General features: G+C 36.1%; 3 protein-coding genes across 13 annotated transcripts; 2 read left to right on the top strand and 1 right to left on the bottom strand.

Annotated features, from left to right (window-relative positions):
• The first annotated feature begins 15 nt into the window (after positions 1-15).
• On the top strand, positions 16-2,731 carry LOC107266365 (tRNA-dihydrouridine(47) synthase [NAD(P)(+)]-like). The gene is made up of 5 exons (XM_015736771.2): positions 16-297; positions 553-1,840; positions 1,949-2,316; positions 2,398-2,526; positions 2,611-2,731. The coding sequence occupies exons 1-5, from the start codon at positions 209-211 to the stop codon at positions 2,681-2,683; spliced, it is 1,947 nt and encodes a 648-aa protein (XP_015592257.1). The 5' UTR covers positions 16-208; the 3' UTR covers positions 2,684-2,731.
• On the bottom strand, positions 2,716-12,896 carry LOC107266376. Of its 9 annotated transcripts, none has more exons than XM_025083684.1 (5): positions 9,783-10,276; positions 9,545-9,710; positions 3,666-3,908; positions 3,417-3,563; positions 2,716-3,349 (listed from the first exon to the last, which is right to left on the bottom strand). In XM_025083684.1, exons 3-5 carry the CDS (start codon positions 3,867-3,869, stop codon positions 3,182-3,184), a joined length of 519 nt encoding a protein of 172 aa, XP_024939452.1. In that variant the 5' UTR covers positions 3,870-3,908; positions 9,545-9,710; positions 9,783-10,276; the 3' UTR covers positions 2,716-3,181. The 9 variants fall into 9 exon arrangements, with proteins under 9 accessions (XP_024939452.1, XP_015592281.1, XP_024939454.1 ...); XM_015736795.2 differs by lacking the exons at positions 9,545-9,710; positions 9,783-10,276 and adding exons at positions 7,925-8,075; positions 8,297-9,516; XM_025083686.1 differs by lacking the exons at positions 9,545-9,710; positions 9,783-10,276 and adding an exon at positions 12,653-12,896.
• On the top strand, positions 4,819-19,648 carry LOC107266366 (serine/threonine-protein kinase OSR1). Of its 3 annotated transcripts, XM_025083668.1 has the most exons (12): positions 4,826-5,216; positions 6,765-7,034; positions 7,205-7,333; positions 10,304-10,644; positions 13,001-13,113; positions 13,628-13,878; positions 14,098-14,272; positions 14,789-15,024; positions 15,290-15,404; positions 15,742-16,010; positions 16,287-16,473; positions 16,663-19,648. In XM_025083668.1, exons 3-12 carry the CDS (start codon positions 7,218-7,220, stop codon positions 16,738-16,740), a joined length of 1,881 nt encoding a protein of 626 aa, XP_024939436.1. In that variant the 5' UTR covers positions 4,826-5,216; positions 6,765-7,034; positions 7,205-7,217; the 3' UTR covers positions 16,741-19,648. The 3 variants fall into 3 exon arrangements, with proteins under 3 accessions (XP_015592258.1, XP_024939436.1, XP_015592259.1); XM_015736772.2 differs by lacking the exon at positions 6,765-7,034 and having other exon boundaries at positions 4,819-5,216; XM_015736773.2 differs by lacking the exon at positions 6,765-7,034 and having other exon boundaries at positions 14,098-14,263.
• Positions 19,649-20,182: the final 534 nt, after the last annotated feature.

The raw sequence follows: 20,182 nt of genomic DNA, 5'->3' as shown, positions 1-20,182 counted from the left end.
CCGTGGTTCTCATTCATCTAAAATAATGCAAATCAATTTGTAGATAGTCGGATTCGAATATGTACTTCAGTAATTCAGAATCGATCATAATTTTTACTTGTTTCTTCATAAGATGTTGACCAAATGATGTTTCATACGTACGAACAGAACATTCAATTCATACTTTTAAAAACTGTACAATCTGTTAAAATCTGTTGCATTTTCTAAAATGGCAGATTACAGTGCAAAATGTGCCGATGATTGTTCATTTGATTATAATGAAGATAAACAGAAAGGAGTATGTGCTATCAAGCCCGAGTGAGTAATCAATTATTTATATTCTAATTGACTATCGTAAAAATATCCCCATATTCAATATAATTTGTGCAATTTAAATAGTACCATTGTGTAACCTTAGTTTATCCATACTTTGACATTGTTCTGTAGTACTTACAAGTATGTTGTATTTTATCAGTATTTATTGTGATTATGAATTAGATTTCAATTTGATATCACATACATATTACTTTGATGCCAGTATGATCTGTATTAAATATTAATTTCTTGTTATAGGTTCATTGTGGATGATCACATCAGACTTTTAACGGAAGAATGCTTAACAAAGGCTGATAAACAGAAAGTAGTATTGCAAAGCAATAATGTTAAAACCGAAGAACCAGAGGAACCTCTTTCAAAAAAGTTCAAATCTGATGACAAAAAAGGGAAACTGAAAGGACAAAACAAAGCTCGACCTCCACCATTTAAAGCTCCTCGAGAGCTAAATTTATGTCCATGGATGGTGGACCAGACAACTGATGAGCCTGAGAAAAAATGCCAAAATGGGCGATGCACATTCATGCATGATCGTGCCGAATACTTAAAAATCAAGCCAGGTGATATAGGTAAGGAATGTCATATTTTTAATTTGACTGGCAGATGTCCGAGAGGTCTAGCTTGCCGAATGGGATCGAAGCATTTGACTCCAGAGGGTTTCAATATTGTTGACAAAGAAAAATTTGAAGCCTACAAGAATAAATCACCTTCGACAAAAAATCAAATACCAAAGGACCTTCAAAATCGCCTTAGAAAGTATAAGTACAATTTTTCAAAGGCTGAAAAACTGGTAAAAGCCAATGATGTGTCTAAAAAGAAAGGTTCGGAACAATCAGAAACAAAAAAGTCAAACGACAATAATGATCCTAGTCAAATACCGATACGTACTGATATTAGGAATGGATCTAATACAGAGACGGTAAACAATGACTTAGTACAGAATATTTATCCAGTCATAGAAAAATCAATAAATGAACCTAAAGTCGGAGCGGTATCCGACGAAGATCTTATAAAACTCCGTCCCACTGAAAAAAAGAAAATTCAATGGCGTGATAAAGTATTATTGAGTCCATTAACAACTGTTGGAAATTTGCCATTTAGACGAATATGTAAAGAGTATGGAGCAGATATTACATGTGGTGAAATGGCACTTGCTCCGAAAATTTTAAAAGGCGCTCACGAAGAATGGGCATTGGTAAAGCGGCATGAATGTGAAGATATCTTCGGTGTACAATTATGTGGTAACAATCCAGGAGTATTGACGAGATGTGCCCAGCTGCTAGACCAAGAGGCTGAGATCGACTTTGTTGATTTAAACTTAGGCTGTCCGATAGATTTGATTTATAGGCAAGGTGGTGGTAGCGGTATGCTAAATCGTTTAAACGTCTTAGAAACTGTTGTCAAATCTGTCAGTCAAGTTTTAACTATTCCTTTAACAATTAAAACAAGAATGGGTGTCTATATGGATAAACCAATCGCTCATAACTTGACACCTAAATTTCGAAATTGGGGCGCATCCATGATCACTGTAAGTAAACTTTATTTTTACTGCAAATATCAAGTCTACGAATCAATAGAACTCAGTGATGAGTCACTGCAATTTATTTGTGTCGCTAAAAGGTAAATATTTAAAAAGGTACATGGCCGATCACGGGAACAAAGGTATACGAAGTTGGCTAATTGGGAATATATTGAAAAATGTGCTCGTGCAGCAGAACCCATTCCTATATATGGAAATGGCGATGTGCTATCATTTGAAGACTATGACAGGCTGCGAAAGAGTTATCCTACTATACAAGGCGTAACGATAGGACGAGGTGCTCTTATAAAACCGTGGATATTTACGGAGATTAAGGAAAGGAAATTGATGGATGTTCCAAGCTCAGAAAGATTTGAAATTTTGCGGAAATATGCGAATTATGGACTAGAGCATTGGGGATCTGATACTAGAGGAGTAGAAACAACTAGGAGATTCATGCTGGAATGGATTTCATTCCTTCATAGGTAAGAAATATTTTATTTCTCATTACTAACAAATTTGTTTTTTCTTTCATTTTTATATGCATTGTATTTTGGGTCATGTAGGTATATTCCTGTGGGTATTTTAGAACGGCCTCCACAAAAAATTAATGAAAGACCACCATATTATAGAGGGCGTGACGATATGGAAACGATGATGGCCAGCTCGAATTGTGCTGATTGGATTAAAATATCGTAAGGATATTTTATCAATACAATAATTGATTTGTGTTAATATTACGTGGACTTGTAATAATTACTTTTATTTCGTACTTCCAGTGAAATGTTACTTGGTAAAGTTCCCGATGGCTTTCACTTCTTGCCAAAACACAAGGCAAACTCATGGAAATAATAATGAACTGTAATCCAAGTTCTGTACAATAAAACATTCGAAAAATAACACTTTTATTCCGTTGATTTCCTGTCAGAAGTATGATAGTTGTTCATAAATAAATAAATATAAAGAAATATATATGCTTAATCAGACTATAACTCAGATAAATTCTATTAGTGATTTCGAGAACTAATTACTATGTAATTGTTTTCACTGATAAGACACGGACGTTTTCTTGATGCTAGATTATAATAAATTCTTGCATATAATTTCTTATTTCACACAAATCCAGACACAGTACATTGATGGCAAGAACAATCTTGTAAATTAATACAAAATGTTATTTTATAGTGCTAGTCACAGTTTACGAAGTTGATACAATAAATTCATTTATTACGAATGCAATTGTTCTAAATGATTCACAAATCCCTACAGTTGAGCTGCACTTTTTTCAAAGAAATTGCACTGTAAGAACGATCCCTTACATTATGCATTTATGTCCACCCTTAATAGAAATCAGTAGTGAGCTGTGATATCACCCAGAGTGGAAACAGGCCACATACAATCGCATCCACTAGCAATTTCCTTAGTAAACGGTTCCCAGCACTCGCTATCCCAAGCACGTCTGAGCATGAATAAAGTCCGACTCCTCTGAACGCAATGAAATCCCGGGTGAGCACATTTCTAATAAATACAAAATATTTCCTTAAACGATCCATAAGAATATAGTATATGGTCAGCAATTGTTTACCTGCTTCGCGGGTTTAACGGTAGGCTGATCTTCCAAGAAGGAATGCACCTTGCAAAATACTTCATGATAATGTGGAGGTTGATATTCAAAGTCCCCATCGTTAAGTTGTACTTTCCTTGTCTTTATCTCACATAGATTACGATATTCCTAAATCGACCCAAAAAATATGTTATATTATTTACAAATCCAAATATAATTACCTTTGTATGTATGTTAAAACTCCAATATAGTACAATAAAAAATAATTACCGGCATCAAGTTCCTATCGTTTCTTTCCAGCTGCTGTAATTCCTGCTCACGTCTCTCAAACTCCTCGTCGTAGTCTTCTTCTGGAAGATAAACAATGTCGCTGAAAAAATTCGACGATGGCAGCTCCTGCAGGAGTCGCGAGACACGTGATTGTCGAGGCAGGCTTTTTTCTAGTAGCCGAGTATGATTTAGTCTATCGGCCATGGCGCATGAAAGATAGGACAGTAGGATTACTTTCGTGATCTGCAAGTGCAAATAATGATAGATAACATACGATTAGAATTATTTAATATTATTTTTTTCACTAGACGAGTCTATATATTGCTCGTGTGCTTCTTGTCATTTCATTGGTGACATATGACCTTGATGTATGTACATTGATATTGTGAATGTCAATTCGATGATTTTTCGCGATTATCGCATTCGAAGTGGGAAGTAATAGTGAACTGGAGAAGACACTACATTTCCCGCGAAATTCAGTATTAGCCAGTTCACAAGGTCGTCCTTGATTAATCCGAAGTACCCATACCGTATGGGATAGATTATTCTTCCCCAGGTCGCTCTATTAATTTATGAGGCTTCTATAATGATAGTCGGAAAGTCCCCGATAGGTTACTGGTGTCAGGAGGAAGAAAAATTTTCAAAAATCTCTTAACCAACATAAAAATAATATATTTTAAGAAACACATCATTAAGGAAATCATGCCAAATCATCATATCCCCAATCGTACTTTCTAATGTATGTCATAAGCCATGTGATTTTATTATATTTTAAATCAACAAGTAATTCAAGTTGGTTATTCTTTTTCCGGTGTAAAATTCAAAAACATAACCTATATCGCTACGTATATCAATTACATTAATAAGATTTTTATTAGCTTATTTTGACTAATGATATTCATTTCTCCTGCAATTAGGGGAACGACTTCAATTACAAACTGTACATCCGCAAAGATTCTTATTGTGTCGTAACTTCGTAGGAGGGAATTGTAATTAGAGAGAAGTAGAGAAGTTGCTACCTTTGAAAAAATCTTATGACAATAACAAAAGTTACTGTGAAGACAGTATGTGAATGTAAGTATCAGCGACGTGTATTCAACACGTATAACGTTAATGTGTAGTAGGTAGTTATCCAATTGACAGTGCCCCGTCTGACATAGTTCAGTCGATGGCGAACTTAGGATGATCTGACATCTCATACAGAGTGACGAATTTACCTTACCAATAAAGCAGCCGTAATATTCGGTGAAATAGGAAATCGAGAATTTCCTTTCGATTGGTGAAAAGTTTCATGATCTGATGTTTCGATATATCAACGCGATTCGTAAAGCTTCGATAGGATATGCAATTGATTCAATGGATTTTCCATGACGACGTTAAAAGTCCGTGCACAATCGAATAATTATAAATTAATAGTAAAGTGGGATTCTGTCTTTTTTTTTTCACGTACCCTCGTTTGCTTGTGATTTTACGAATAATATGTCACAGTGTAAACTTTGACATGGCAGCCGATCTCTGCCTCATCGGATCTATCAAGTCAGCGACTGACAGGTGAGTTAAAAATATTACTTATTACCATAAATCAATTGACAGTATTTCAAAAATTTTTTGACACTATTAATCGTCGTTAAGACAAAAAAATATGTGACAATATTCAAATTCGTGTATCATCATTTATTCATCTACACGAGTTACTTTGTTGGGCAACGTTATTATTTCCTTATCGTTACCGGTTCTAATAATAGTTTAAAGAAAATAAGGTGCAAGACTCTTTTGTTACTCTCTCTTTTTACGCGGCACTAAAACGTTTCAGTACTCGTTACCGCTGACGGAGATAATAAGCAATTGACCCTCGGCTAAAGGTTTCAATGACGAGGGCTGCTATTAAAAAATTATAAAGATTTCTCTTTCAAAACTTCCTGCAGTTATGCAATAACGGATTAATCTGCTCGACGTCAGTTTTATATTGCATTAAATTATTTCCTTGTTCGAAGTGTCTAAAATATTTTCAAATACCGTTACAAACTCTTTTCAAAGGACAACCGTATATTTACGGCGAAGATGATAATAAGAAAAGTCTTTGAGATACACATGACTGTAATATATATCGTAATAGATAACAAATAACTGTAATAATAACAACAGCTAACATTACGGGATCTATTTAAAACTATTCCTGATGGTAATCGAAAACATATTTGCTTACACAAATGCAACGGGAGTATAACGATCAGCTAAACGTCATAAATTAACGTTAGTAAGAAATGTATTTCAGGTGATCGTATGATATGCATAAGGATATTATCTTCAAGAGAATTAAAGTAAGCAACTTTAATTCACGTTACGGCATCGAACGAGGAATTGAAGGAAACTTTTTTTTTCACGAGTTCCAAGAATGAACGGGTAGGTATAACGGGCAAATTGGTTGTAATTTTATGTAAACCCTGAAAGTAGTGTTACGACGTACTATGAGGCTTTTAGTGGGGTTTGTAAAATCACTTAGTATCCTCGTCTAAAGTGCTTTGGGTACTCTTGTGCCTATGTTCTTTGCGTTCATCGTAAATCGATTTTGGGAAAGTATTTAAAATTATAGAATTTATTCTACTGCGGATACGTAGACGTACAAGAGTTTTTTTAAATGAATAATTCTATAGTTCAAAGGTTGGTTTTATACGCTTTTCATTGTATTCATGAATAAATTCTTAAAAAACGTGACACTTGTTTCGGGATGAGGCCACTTAGGAAGGTGAAACGTGACGGAAAGGAAGACAGAGGAATTTTAGGGGAATAACACAAATTGAACGTGGGTTGCGAGTAGGGATGGAGTTTGTAGAGTTGAATTAATATCCACGCTGCCATCTTTGTCATAGAAGTGTTCGGTGAATTAAACTTTTAACCCAAATATCGCTGGAGGTCGTACTTCACACGTCCGGGCATTGCGCGTCTGGTAAATTGAAAAATATTGTTTAAATTCGAAAACTGGCGGTACTCACTTTGCATTTGAAAACACGTCTCTCTCAGGGACGATTAATTATGCGCTGGTAAAATATTTAAATATTTCTTGAAAGTAAGGTTGTCGAATTGCCGTTTTTTTTTCAGAAATATCGCGTTTGCTGAACTACGTAGGTGAAAACGAGCATCGAACAACTTGGTACAGGACTATTTTTAGCCGACAGGATGGGGTTACCCCTTGATAGTAGCTAAAAATAGGGAGTAAGGCCAATCCAGGCCCAATTATTCCATTTAGGTATTTAGGTGACAATCGACCGACCGTCAATTTAGAAATATTCCACACGCTTAGTCAGGCACTCTGAGCAACGGTGCAGTACATCGAATGTAATCTGCATACGCAGTACAAAAATCCATAAAGTAATTCTTTGGTTTTTTTTAGCCCTTTGTTGTTGATACCTTAGGGATTTGATTTATAAAAAGAAGAAATTAACATTTGTATACGTCTTTAAGAATTCTTATAAAAGTATGAAGCAATTGGCGCCTTGTACTAGGCAATACGTTTTACAAAGATGTTGCTCTGTTTGCAGGGTGGTCAACAACATGCGCCAACGTAAGACGGGGGCGTTGAGCGCCGCGACTACCGGCGCTCCGGAGGAGGAGCAGCTGAAGTTTCAAGACAGCAGATTTCTGACAACTTTGGTACTCGGCAGAAGTAGGTGAGACTTTCGAGTGAATGTATAAAATTACCGAGGCTCAACGCAGTGTGTTCACATATTGAGAATATCGCAGTAAGCCAAGGATCGATTGTGATCGATCAACGGTCGAGCAGGTGATAAGAAATAATTGTTTAAAAATTATTTTGAAAACGCGGGATTCAGTGGTATCAGTGGCTTGCCACACTATGCTAATCGCTAAGTTAATTAGATAGATACCATCTTGTTCTGTGTACATTAAAAAAAGGCTTTAAGATATTTCACAAAATTTCGTCACTTTGATATTCGAAGTCATTCGTAATTTGATTAATTACAGCTGGTCTCTCTTCATGGCATGCAAGACAATTAAATAAGATATAAAAATCATAAAACACTTCTTTGTCACAACGTATTCAAGCACATTGTCAATTTTCTGTTTCAAATAGAACGCCAGGAAAATAGAATGTCACTTGAAAAAAGGATTCCAATCGATCGGTAATGATCGGTCGATAAATAATGTCTGGTCACGGTTACCATATGACGTTCATGGACGACGCACATAGAGACAGACACTAGCGAAAGACAATTGAATGGGAGAAAATCAAGTGGACTTACTAGAAGTATTTTCATTGTGCCGCAAATGATTTTCACGCGATGCAGTTTAACTAAATTATTTGAATATGCTTGATGGATGTGAAGCGTGGGGATTGATGTAAAGCACTGAATTCATCTGTCCAATTCCCATGGTGTTTTATAGTCGGAAACCCTGTACATCGGATGATCATAATCCATTTGCGTAAAAAATGAAAAGCCACGAAAATCCTTTGCACAAATACTCGAGCGATAACCGGCCCATATTAGATTTCCGGGTGCGCGTGGCTTAATTGAATTCTCTAATCATGTTAATTGAAACAATCGCAGCCACAACGCATCGCCCTGATGTCAATAAGGGCTTTAATTTGCCTGATCCCAACTGGCCTGACTCACGTGTTTCTTGTTACAGCAACAATGAAAGCGTTTCAATTAATCGTAATATATGTGTTATGTATCATAGCCGTTATGTCCTTTCGCCAGGGAATTCAAAACTTCTCCACTCCGATAAATCACACTGTAATAATAATCTCCCTGTATCGACACTGTTATTAATTTCTGTTGCTGGTCCTATGTGATGGTCACAGCTAGAAAGTTTTTTTTGTTTTCACTCATTAGTCTACTGATAAGCCGATACATATGTGTAAACAAAGGTATCTCTCTACCAATTCAGTACAGCGATGATAACAGGGAGAAACGAACATGAAGAAATAAATTATCAGGTTAAGACGACAATTAACTTTACACTCAATTGACACCTCGTGATAATTTCTCCCTGGTGTCAATTATAGAAAACTGTCACTTTCAAAGTTGTCGCTACATAAGAACATTTTAGTCACCTAACATGAAATTAAAATACTGTCTATTCTTTATTACGGTTTTCATGAAGGTATAGTACAGCAGCTGAAAAATGTTTTTAAACTAAATTGTAAGAGGAAGTTTACAGAAGTCATAAAGGTATCATCCACACTTACCGACTGAGTCTAGCAATATGGTTTCCACGTACACAATTGAAACGGTGCTCTGGATAGTCATTTATTGTTGCCAGGTCGGCTTGTATAAACACAGGCAATCTGATACTGAGAATCGTATCGATAATTAATCAATGGATTTAGTAGTTCGGGAAAATCCATAACGAATTTGGAATATAACTACTGCTGATTTAATTCGACCAATCGAAATAAAGTAATATACATTAACCAGGCCATCGTCCAGATAATAGTTACATATCAGTATTGCCAGTGGTTAAGTGACTATCCACAGAATTTCGATTCAGTAGCATTGCTGGTCGGCCGATATAATTACTTTAACGAGTGGGACCCAAAACTACATAGATTAATTCTACACGAGGTAATCGTATAGAATTATTTCGTGTAGAGTTCGATCCCACCCTTAACAGCGACGCTATCGCGCATTTTTTGAACTTAGGCAGTAATCGATGACTATTCGTTTTAATGAGTTTTCGCCTTTGAAAATATTATAAAGCATTATTATCGGCAATCGTATACCTTATTCTATATTATTGAAGAAACAAGTTCAAAATAGATAACTTATTTATGAATGTTTCGTTAAAGCGCACTTCCGTTTTCTGACTGTTTCTCTGAAAGTGTACTTTGATTTTCGATTATGAAAATAAACACTTACTGGCCTATATTACTTCCCTCTCGATGGTTGAATATGTGCGCGATAAAAATGGAAGATTATGGAGAAGCGCAGCTTTCCTTTGCGCAAACCGAATAATTCATGATATTGGTCTCTGCATTTGGCGAAGGAATGTGTTGACACGTGGCTATGGTTGCTGATACGGTCACTAAATTAAATATCAATAATATATATAGATGATTTTGAAATTTATTTACACGTATATTTAAATAAGGATTACCGCATGTGTTTGCTGGGAAGGTTATATTAATTACTGGCTCATTAAAGTATTCCAAAGTTTCTTGTAAATCCGCATTAGGATTAAGTAAGGATTACTATATGCATTAGACATAGGATTTCCACATTCTTAATCGAAGGCATCCAGCTTACTTTTATTTACAATATAGATATTGTATAAAGATATGAGTTACTGATTTCGTGAAAGTATCGAAGCTATTTAGAGTACGTATCATATCAATTAGCATCAATGATCCTCATTTGTTCTGTCATTTTAAATTGACAGGCTGGACATTACAGTGGACTCTGCTTTTCAAATGTCCAAAGAGCACCGGCTAAAATGGTTCTCTAATTGTTCCTGTTATATTATATAAACAGTGTAGGCAGTTACAGTTTGTTCTATAATAACTTGTATACAGTTAGAATTTCTATAGAATAACTTGTATGTGTTTTAAAGTCAACTGGATAAGCCGTTTGAAATCCGTATGACGTAAATGTTGTTTAATGTGCAGTATTCTGACGCAGGAAAATTTCGCCCGACGTGTTGCCATCGTGTTCGCCAGGAATCTTTCGGCAGAAATCGTTTCGCTCGGCGACGACGCGGCCGACGAACAGCGAGTGGACATCGTCCTTAAAGAAGGATAAAGAGCGCGGACGCGTCGCGACGTCGAATCAAGAGAATCGGCCAAGAGAAAATTCACATACGAAGAGTGGTGGAGTACCGGGTCCTCGGGGCACCAGAGTCACCAGCAAACACTCGCGTCTCGGCACGGTACTGGCCAACAAAATGGCGTCTGCGAGCTCCACTGCGGTCGTACAGGGCTGGCCTAACACCAAAGACGACTACGAACTCAAAGAAGTTATCGGTAAATATCGACATACAGCCAGTTCCTTGGGCTATCTCATTCCCTTTCACATTGTTTGCATCGAAAGACTCGCATCCGTTGGTTAGATCAGCCGGCGCGAATCTGAGACTGACATCCTACGTCAGTTGTTACATAAAAACGTGTATATCAGACGTAAAGTGCGCGTTTTTCAGCTATTTTGAGTGATCATGAGTAACGGCTTCTATAATTAGACGGGTAGGGTCGCCGACCTGAAGTTTCTTTTAGTTTTTGGATAAAACCGGCCCGCGAAAGTCCTAACCTATTTAGCCCGCGGTAGGATGGATTTGAGCAAATATAACTAGCCCGCGGTCAATGCTTTTGAAAAGGTTCGTACGTGCTTTTTGCATGCATATATTGTTGTCACGCATCCCTTCTTTCCCTCGTTACAATACCCATATCTTCCGCCGCACCTTCTTGCTGATTCTTATTGTTCGATTAAACATTTGTTCGAAACACATGTGAAATTTTCAGCCTTCTTACCAGTCGCTTACGGGTCGACAGAATTATTTTTACGACGGTTTATTTACTCGTCTAATTGCCTTTGTCTGACGTATCCTCGGGCCCGTATGCAGGCACTTTAGTAGTTCCGAAGAACTACAGGTGCTTCTTTATTACACTTAACTACCGTTAACGTTGAATCGTTATTTAGAACTAATTGATATTCTGCTTTCGTTCGTAAACATAACATTTTAAATGATACATTTCACATACATATTTGCTTGGTCATTCCTGAAGTTATTATGAATTATGTATCTTGGGGTTAAACAAGTAATGAATGACATTTAGCGTTCGTGTTCACGTTTTTATTGATATTGTGAAATGGGGCATTGTTTTTTTCATACGTTGCTAAACTCATTTTTCAATAGTTTCTAAGAGAATGCACGTTACAAAGAAAGATAAGCAATGAATCATGCAGCAATTAAATTATTCGTATGGATATTTAATTATGACTAGTTCACGACGGTACTGTTTTCATTGATAGAAAGCGACATAGAACGTAATATTTAGTACCACACATCTATGCATTTTGTTTTAATAGGTACAAGTTTAAATGAATGAATGCTGGCTTGTGATATACATCAATATTCATCAGTCCGATAATGTTGATAACGATATTCTAATTGGACACATTAGTTCATTTCATGGCATTAATAGGGCACATTGTCCACTTCTTCGTTTACCATATGACACTCTGCATATTAATATCTATCACAGACGTACAAATTTCATGCGACAATTTCGTCGAAAATAAACAACTAAAAACTCGACAAGAACCTATGTTGACTATTTATCTTGTTCGTTGGTAAAGAAAATTTATCTTATCTCCCACAAATTAAATTTCCTGTGAATCTTGATTTATAAGTACTATAATGCAGATCAGGGTGAACATACATAACTTATCAATTGGTGAATGAGGTAACATTTTTTAGAAACTGCAGAGTCAAAATTCTTCTCCCATTCCAACCCCTGATCGCCTTTTATTTGGGTACGTTCTAAATTCCCTTTGAAATATTTCAATAATTTAATTAGTTTTTATACGAGGTATGTTAATGGTCCCTTTAAGATGATGCAAAAACAAAATAATTAAGAGATTCAAATTTAATAATCTGTTAGTGGGCGTTTGTTGAGCAAGTCTCTTACTACGTAGTTGCCAGCAATTAAGTCGGCAAACATCTTGTTACATACTAGATATAGCGTAATTTACAACTTGAGATTATACCTGAAGAATTATTTACTCTTTAAATTGGATGATCCAATTTTTATTAGGTCTTAGCAAACGAACGAAAAAAAATGTAATTATCTTGTCCCTTAGCAGTAATTTAAATAAATGTCCTTCAACTCAGGTATTGTAGAAAATCTAATCTCAATGACTGATAGTCAAGCTAGATTGTGTATCACCATAGAATCAATACACGAGTGCCCTAAACCACCTACAAAATGCAAAGGGTTTAATATACAAACTGAACGCGCGTAAGTGCGTACATACACACGTATATAGCTGAATCACGTCTGTAGATTTATTCCATATATTAATATATGTATACTGTACAGCAATGGTAGATGTTTTTGTCGTTGGATAGCAAGCTGTTACGTTGAATGCATACCTTTTGCTTTCGTCACACTCAATGTTTTCTCTATCGATTTTGATAACCAGATTACCTTGTGCATTGCGTCACACGATTTAGTTTATTTTCGTGCGTTGGAATGTGAAAATGTGGCAATTCTTCATACAAACGAATGAGAAGCTCTTGTAAAAAATTCTAAAGTATTATGCAAATAAAGAAAAGGAAAAAATTGGTTGGCGACTGACAAAAATATTTTTCAAATTTTTTAGGTGTCGGCGCAACTGCAGTAGTCCACGCCGCTTTCTGCATTCCCCGCCAAGAAAAATGTGCGATCAAACGAATCAATCTGGAAAAATGGAATACGAGTATGGACGAGTTATTGGTAAGACAATCTTGGTTATTAATTGCTGTTTAAAACCGTTAAAATAAGAAATCAAGAAAGGGCATCAAGTTCAAAGGCCTTGCGAATCTTACTGACACTTTAAACTTTATACGACTAACAGCTTAAATGGTATTAGATTATTCTTATCATAATTGTCATGAAATATGAACGTTAATATCTATTTTTGAATTTTACGCTCTTGGATTATTTATCGTTCAGGATAACGCTGCTGCTCCTATGAATGAAATTATTTTATATCGCGCATTCAGTTTTACGTTTCAAAAAATCTTTTTTTTGATAGCATATCAACGATAGTAAATAAAAAAATGGTATATAAATTTGTGTCGAGTAAAGCGTATTTTTTACTGATTTTTAAATAATTACTTTTGGTGGGGCACACTTGATACGTAATGAAAAAAAAAAAAGAATTACACCGTTTATTAGGCGTTCGACAGTAGACTTGGTTGACTTATAAGATAAGTAATACATCTGTCTGTTTTTAATGTGATTGCAGAAAGAAATTCAGGCAATGTCGTCTTGCAATCACGAAAACGTAGTAACGTACTACACGTCCTTCGTGGTGAAAGAAGAGCTCTGGCTCGTCCTAAGATTACTGGAAGGTGGATCTTTACTCGACATAATCAAACATAAAACCAGAACCACTAATTGCAAACACGGTGTGTTTGATGAACCTACAATAGCAACGGTACTTCGGGAGGTACTCAAGGGTCTTGAGTATTTTCACAGTAATGGACAAATACACAGGTGTTCTATACTTATTAAGACAGAGACTTTATATTTATGAACATGGACGAGATACTTATATGCTCAAATAGAAATGATTTCCAATACACGTTACTCGCGTGAATTCGTAGACGCGCGCTATCGCCCTTCTTAAAGATCTTAAAGAAATTTCATGAGTGTCTATTTATTTTCATTAGGCTGTTACTCCATTCTTCGTCACTAACATTTTCTATTCAACAGGGACATAAAAGCTGGTAATATTCTCCTGGGGGAGGATGGGACCGTCCAAATCGCTGATTTCGGCGTAAGCGCTTGGCTGGCAACGGGTCGAGATCTGAGTAGACAAAAAGTGAGGCACACCTTTGTCGGCACGCCGTGTTGGATGGCACCTGAGGTCATGGAGCAGGTGAGAGAGGAAAGTTACGTTACATTTCTTAGCCTGCGAGTGCTGCGATCTATGCTGGTGTTACATTTCCCACTAATGTTCTCAGAAATTGATTAGTAATATTATTGCTCAGATTAAATGTTAGTATTAACGAAAGTATAATAAGCCCAGTAACATTAATTGCAAATGATACTGCATAAAACAGTTCGCAGACTGCACAACTTATACTCTGCGAAGCATAGTAAATCAGTACTTTTGGAAGAAAAATCAGCACTATGAACTGATGAAGCTGGATGATACAATTGTCTTTAATTTTTTATATTTTTTGCAAAGTGGTTGGAATTGTTTTATGTATGTTCAGTGTCGTTCGATTTAATATGTAATATTTTATAAACGAATAACACAGTGGTTATTCGAGCATGAGATTTTCAGGTCAGTTATTTGGGAGAAGCTTTATAAGATGAATAACAGTATGAGTTTAATGGAGTCTATATTCTAGTACAATATCCTGAGGAAATCATTGTTACTTTGAGATTTTTTAAACAGGATCATGGCTACGACTTCAAAGCCGATATTTGGTCTTTGGGAATTACTGCTATTGAAATGGCAAGTGGTACAGCACCTTACCACAAATATCCACCGATGAAAGTGTTAATGCTGACATTGCAAAATGATCCTCCGACCTTGGACACGGCTGCAGATGACAAAGATCAGTACAAAGCTTATGGTAAAACGTTTCGCAAGATGATCGTAGACTGTTTGCAAAAGGATCCAACAAAAAGGTATTACATACTGTTTGATATAAGAAGCATTTATGTACAATTATGCACAGGCAAAACATTTAGATTAGATGTAAAAATGCATGGACATTATTTGAAAAACGAGTTACTCATATGCATAATTTAGAAGCCTGGTTTGCCTACTTTAACTTCAACAGGGTCAACGTGTTGCGAATAAAATGTCGGCAGTTCTAATTAACATGTTTCATATTTGGTTTACGGATTTACATACGCATTAACGTGACGGCATATGCTTTTTATTTTTCAGACCGACGGCTACGGAACTATTGAAACATCCTTTCTTCAAAAAGGCTAAGGATAAGAAGTACTTGCAGCAAACTCTGGTCGCCATCGGACCCAGCCTCGAGACTCGAGTACAAAAAGTATGTTTGCTAATTCGTGAATACTTGACCTTAATTAACGGTGTAATTTAAAATCGTAATTCGCGTCGGTTAAAATTAAAGCGTGTTACGAAATGTATCGAAAGTATGTCAGGAGAACTTCTCGACAAGAGATGGAGGTAACGATAATTTCAATGTATTTATTTATATTTTACTTAACTGGGAATGGATATATGCGCAATACGTCATAAGAGCAGAATTAGGCTCTGGTTTAATTGCTCAAGAAAAATATTGAAGTGACATGTTATGTTTGGAAACAGCTTACGTTTGTGGATCCCATCCAAGACTTATGCTACATGCCAATTAATTTTCTTGGCAGGCCTCAAAAAGACAGCCTGGCACATCCGGCCGTTTGCACAGGACAGTGACGGGTGAGTGGGTGTGGTCATCAGAAGAAGAAGATAGTGGTGCTTCGAGTGGCGAAGAGGGTAAAGAGACCCTTCCGGTTAATACTATCGACAATGGAAGCAGCGATGAGGAGGTTCCTGAACCTGAAGAATATTATGGTCAGGTTAAGTCTGCGCAAAGTCGTGTTGCCATACCAACCGCAGAACAAAACGTTCCCATCAATCTTGTACTCAGATTGCGGTGAGTTAAATATGAAACATTTCTACTCATATTTGTCCAGACCAATATTTTCCACTTCATGAAGATCCAATCCCTGCTCAATACTCCTTTCCATTACAGACGTCCAGATATACAATTCAGCCTTGAGGAATCCTGCGAGTACGAATCCTTTTATAATCCTACTTACTTTTCTTATTTCCTAGTCCACTTTTGAAATGTAAATCAAGTCCTTTTTGTTCTGTATAAATTATAAGATGGATTACATCATCGATTGATTTTTCTTTCTTCGTTTCGCAGCAATCAAAAACGTGAACTTAACGATATTCGATTCGAATTCGCGGTGGGTGTCGATTCCGTGGAAGGAATCGCTGCTGAACTGGTAGGAGCGGGTCTTGTTGATGCAAGAGACATTGTTGTAATTGCAGCAAATTTACAAAAACTTATTGACAGTGCCGGCCAGTTACGGACAGTCACATTTTCCCTGGTAAGTGGAATATTATTTTTGATCTTGAATGCCCATTCAATGTGCATGCTTCATTCATCGTGAAATTGCAAAAGTAGTATGAGTTTTATTCGTTTCGATATCTTTTGAGAAATTTAACGAATCCAATGTCCTTTCAAGGTCTACAAAGGTCAGGTTCTGAGGCTACAAAGCAATGAATTTCTGTTTCAGAATTCGGGATATGCTGCTAACGAGGTACCGGATGACAAGGCGTTAATCGGATTTGCTCAGATCTCTATAACCGATTAAATATTTCGCAAGTGTTCTGAAATCTCAGGATAACATTCTTAATCAATGCTATTTGCGGAAAAACGCAAAATTGCCAGAAGCTTTAATCTTAGTGTCATGATAATAATGGCGAGTACGATATCAATATCGAAGAATAGCCGTCGTGGCTAGATGGAAAGTAGAATTTACTTGGAACAATCAGAGAAAAAGACAGCTTCGAAAATTAAGTTGCGCGACATTGCGTACAGCTTTCCGTCTTTCCTTTTCTTTTGGTGTTCTATTCATAAGCCGCCACGAAATCTTCATTGCAAAACGTAAAATAATCCAAGACTCACGTTTTTCTATATTCCGTTAATCACGGAACGCTCAGAAGTTAATCTAATCTAGCCATTGCCAGAGATATGACTATGAACTGTATGCAGATATACGAAAAAGAAATCTGAAAAATGTAGATTATCATCTTGTACTGGCTTAAGTCGTTTAGACATACATTAAGGTATAACGATCGTAGCTTCATATAATCAATTTGTAACGTTCGTGTTATGTTAATTTATGTAAATATTAGTAATTTAGTGAAACATTAAGCTTCTTTTTGAAGATTGAGGGTCGAGAGAAGGGAAAGCGAAGAAATATCTTAACGAAACTAATTTTCGAATTGATTGAACGAAAGAATGGTGATTTCTGATAAAGGTGCTTCGGGCATCTTATTTACTTATTTGAGATTTACCTGGTTTGCTTTACGTGCCGGATATTCTGTCGAATAAGTTAGGTACATTATATATATGGGGTCTTATAAAGTCACCAGTTTTCGTGGTACAAAATACAAATTACTGAAATATATCTTTCGTGCTTCGTACCTTAGGACATAGGAGACACAAGAGTACTAAAATTGTTTTGTACTTAATCAAATAGAATTATAATAGTGTAACCATATTTTCATGGCTTTTAGATGTAGTTGTTCTAGAACTTAAACTTTCCACTCGCCTTGCAATCAATTTTAGGAAGTAAAATAACGAGTGCTACTGTGGAATCACTAATCATTGGAGAATCACACAGAACCAAGAATTATTATCAAATTCAAAAAGTCAATACTAGAGTATTTGTACTGTTGCGTATCCTGACAATACGTCTCTTCGCTTCAATAACAAGTGTTCAGTAGTACCAGTCGAATTGAATTCACATGGAGATAAAGTCACCGGGTTAAATTTATTTTCACAATATTCTCGTAATGCGAGTCAGTGATTCGCGTATCACTTACTATAATAGGCAATTGCCTGCACAGTGTACGCTAAATGACCCTAAATTGAATGAGTTCATTCAGAAAGGCTTACAGCTTATTAGTTTAATACAACAGTCGATGCAGCATAGCAACAATTATATTGTAAACAATAGAGATACTAGTTTTCTTTTTGCTCTACGTCTTCACTGATTCTTTGTTTTTGTATGCATTCAATAAGCAGCCAAGTGAAAATTCATTAGAGGGATCATTCATTTATGAATTTATTTGTAAATACATGCCGTTTGCGTTTTGAACTTCGAAAACCAGAGGAACAGTTTCTCGATTTAATGAATAAATGCCAGATGAACGTCCTATCGTGATTCGATTATTGCGGAATGGCCTGCGTGGTATTGCAAAGTGCATTGAAAGGATAAACTGAAATGATAATAATAATTGTCTTAATAGTCCAACTAGCTGTAAAAGATTTAGCTAGTTACGTCTGAGATGGCACTATCCTGTAGCACGTAGATTTCCTATACTATAGACGTTTTTTAATACTTGAACCAAATTTTTACCCATTATTTTAGTCTGATTACGTCACGATAATGTATGTGCCTTATCCTGATACAATATCGGCGTTTCCTTACCACTCTAGATATTGATTTCTCGTTGAATGTCAATCGCAAGGGACTCGTTGATGTCCCTAATCAATAATGAGAATAAAAACGGAAAAAGAGTAATTCAAGAAGATACGATTATCATATGAAATAACATCACTAGTGCCGTGCGATTAAAGTGCGCGTTCCATCTAGGTGTTATCTATGTACCGAAAACATAATTTATTTGTATTAATATCAAACAATATTTAGCAACAACGTTATTGTGCTTTATTCCATAACATTGCGATGGCCAACTTAAAATTTTAGCGAGTACGTATATAAAGAATATATGATTTGGCAACAAACGGAAGTGCACGACTTACTTAATTTTTATTTCAATTCTATTATGTAGCGAGACATATATATATATACATAGTTCTATTTATATATATAATATATATATCGCGCGAGCAAGCGAAAAGCCTTGCTTTTATTATCAATCAATATTATTGCAATAAAGCGTTACTCTTTGTATATTATACGCTCGATTTTTATAAACGGACGCGATTTCACGTCGGAAACGTTTCTTCGTATTTTCTCGGGATTACACTGCATCTGGATAAATAATTCCTTGCCTCTCATTCCCCCTGTACATTTATCGCAAATGGCAGTAATTTTTCCAGGGATTGTGTGTGAATATAAAAAAAAATTATTGCAATTATAAGTCCCGTGACAAGTCCCGTATAAACAATCATACACTGACATTTTACTTTGATTATTCGATTAGTCTTTGCTTGAGATTATTTTACGTTTAATAAAGTATCTGTTTCGAGGTTTTATACAAGCAATAGAGCTTTCTTTATTGAATGACAATGTTATATTATTACTTACGATAGAAAGGGCAATGTCTGTCATCTGTCAAAGCCAACTTCATAGAGAACAGTAATAAATTTAACTATTTGAACCTGTAACGTTTATCGGTAGTGCAATTTCGTACGCTCCTTATGAGTGTGCGAAATGGAATGTAGGGAAGTGCTCGGGGCTGGCGCTTTTAAAGAATTTAGGCGACACAGGATTATATGATAAAATAAAATAACAAGTTTTCATTGAATTACCGATGAAAGGTACAACAATCTGAAATATATCAATGATAATCGTCAAGGGTAAGGTCGGTAGGTATTGTAGGAAAAGATTCTCAGGGGTGCATCCTATATTTATTGTCTATTCCTTTATTACTCTGCCCTATCTTTGTGGAGTGGAGATATGCCTGGCTTTAGCAAGATAGTCCTGGTGCCGCTCTGCCTGTTGGCTATAGCATTAGGTGCAAATTGGCTAATCACAGTGAGGATAATAGATCAAAACCAAGATGGCGTCAATTGAATTTTCTGAGGGAGATCGCTGTGCTCTCCTCAGAACTTAGACAAAATTTCTCTACGCACGATCCTCGGCGAAGTAGCATGGACTAGTGCTTACGCCAGAGATTTCGACAAAATTCTCAATTTTGCAAATTTATGTAATTCCCAGAGGGCATAAATCGAGCGAAAAGACTGACGAACTGACTTTATTAATCTGCGTTATCTTTTCGCACTTGCTGTCGTTCTGAATACTTTTTCTTTGAATGAATTAAACTGCCTTGAAATGTATC

This window comes from Cephus cinctus, unplaced genomic scaffold (assembly GCF_000341935.2).
Source record: "Cephus cinctus unplaced genomic scaffold, Ccin1 Ccin1_scaffold0310, whole genome shotgun sequence".
NCBI classification, from domain to species: domain Eukaryota; kingdom Metazoa; phylum Arthropoda; class Insecta; order Hymenoptera; family Cephidae; genus Cephus; species Cephus cinctus.
This window is presented reverse-complemented; position numbering and strand designations above follow the sequence as displayed.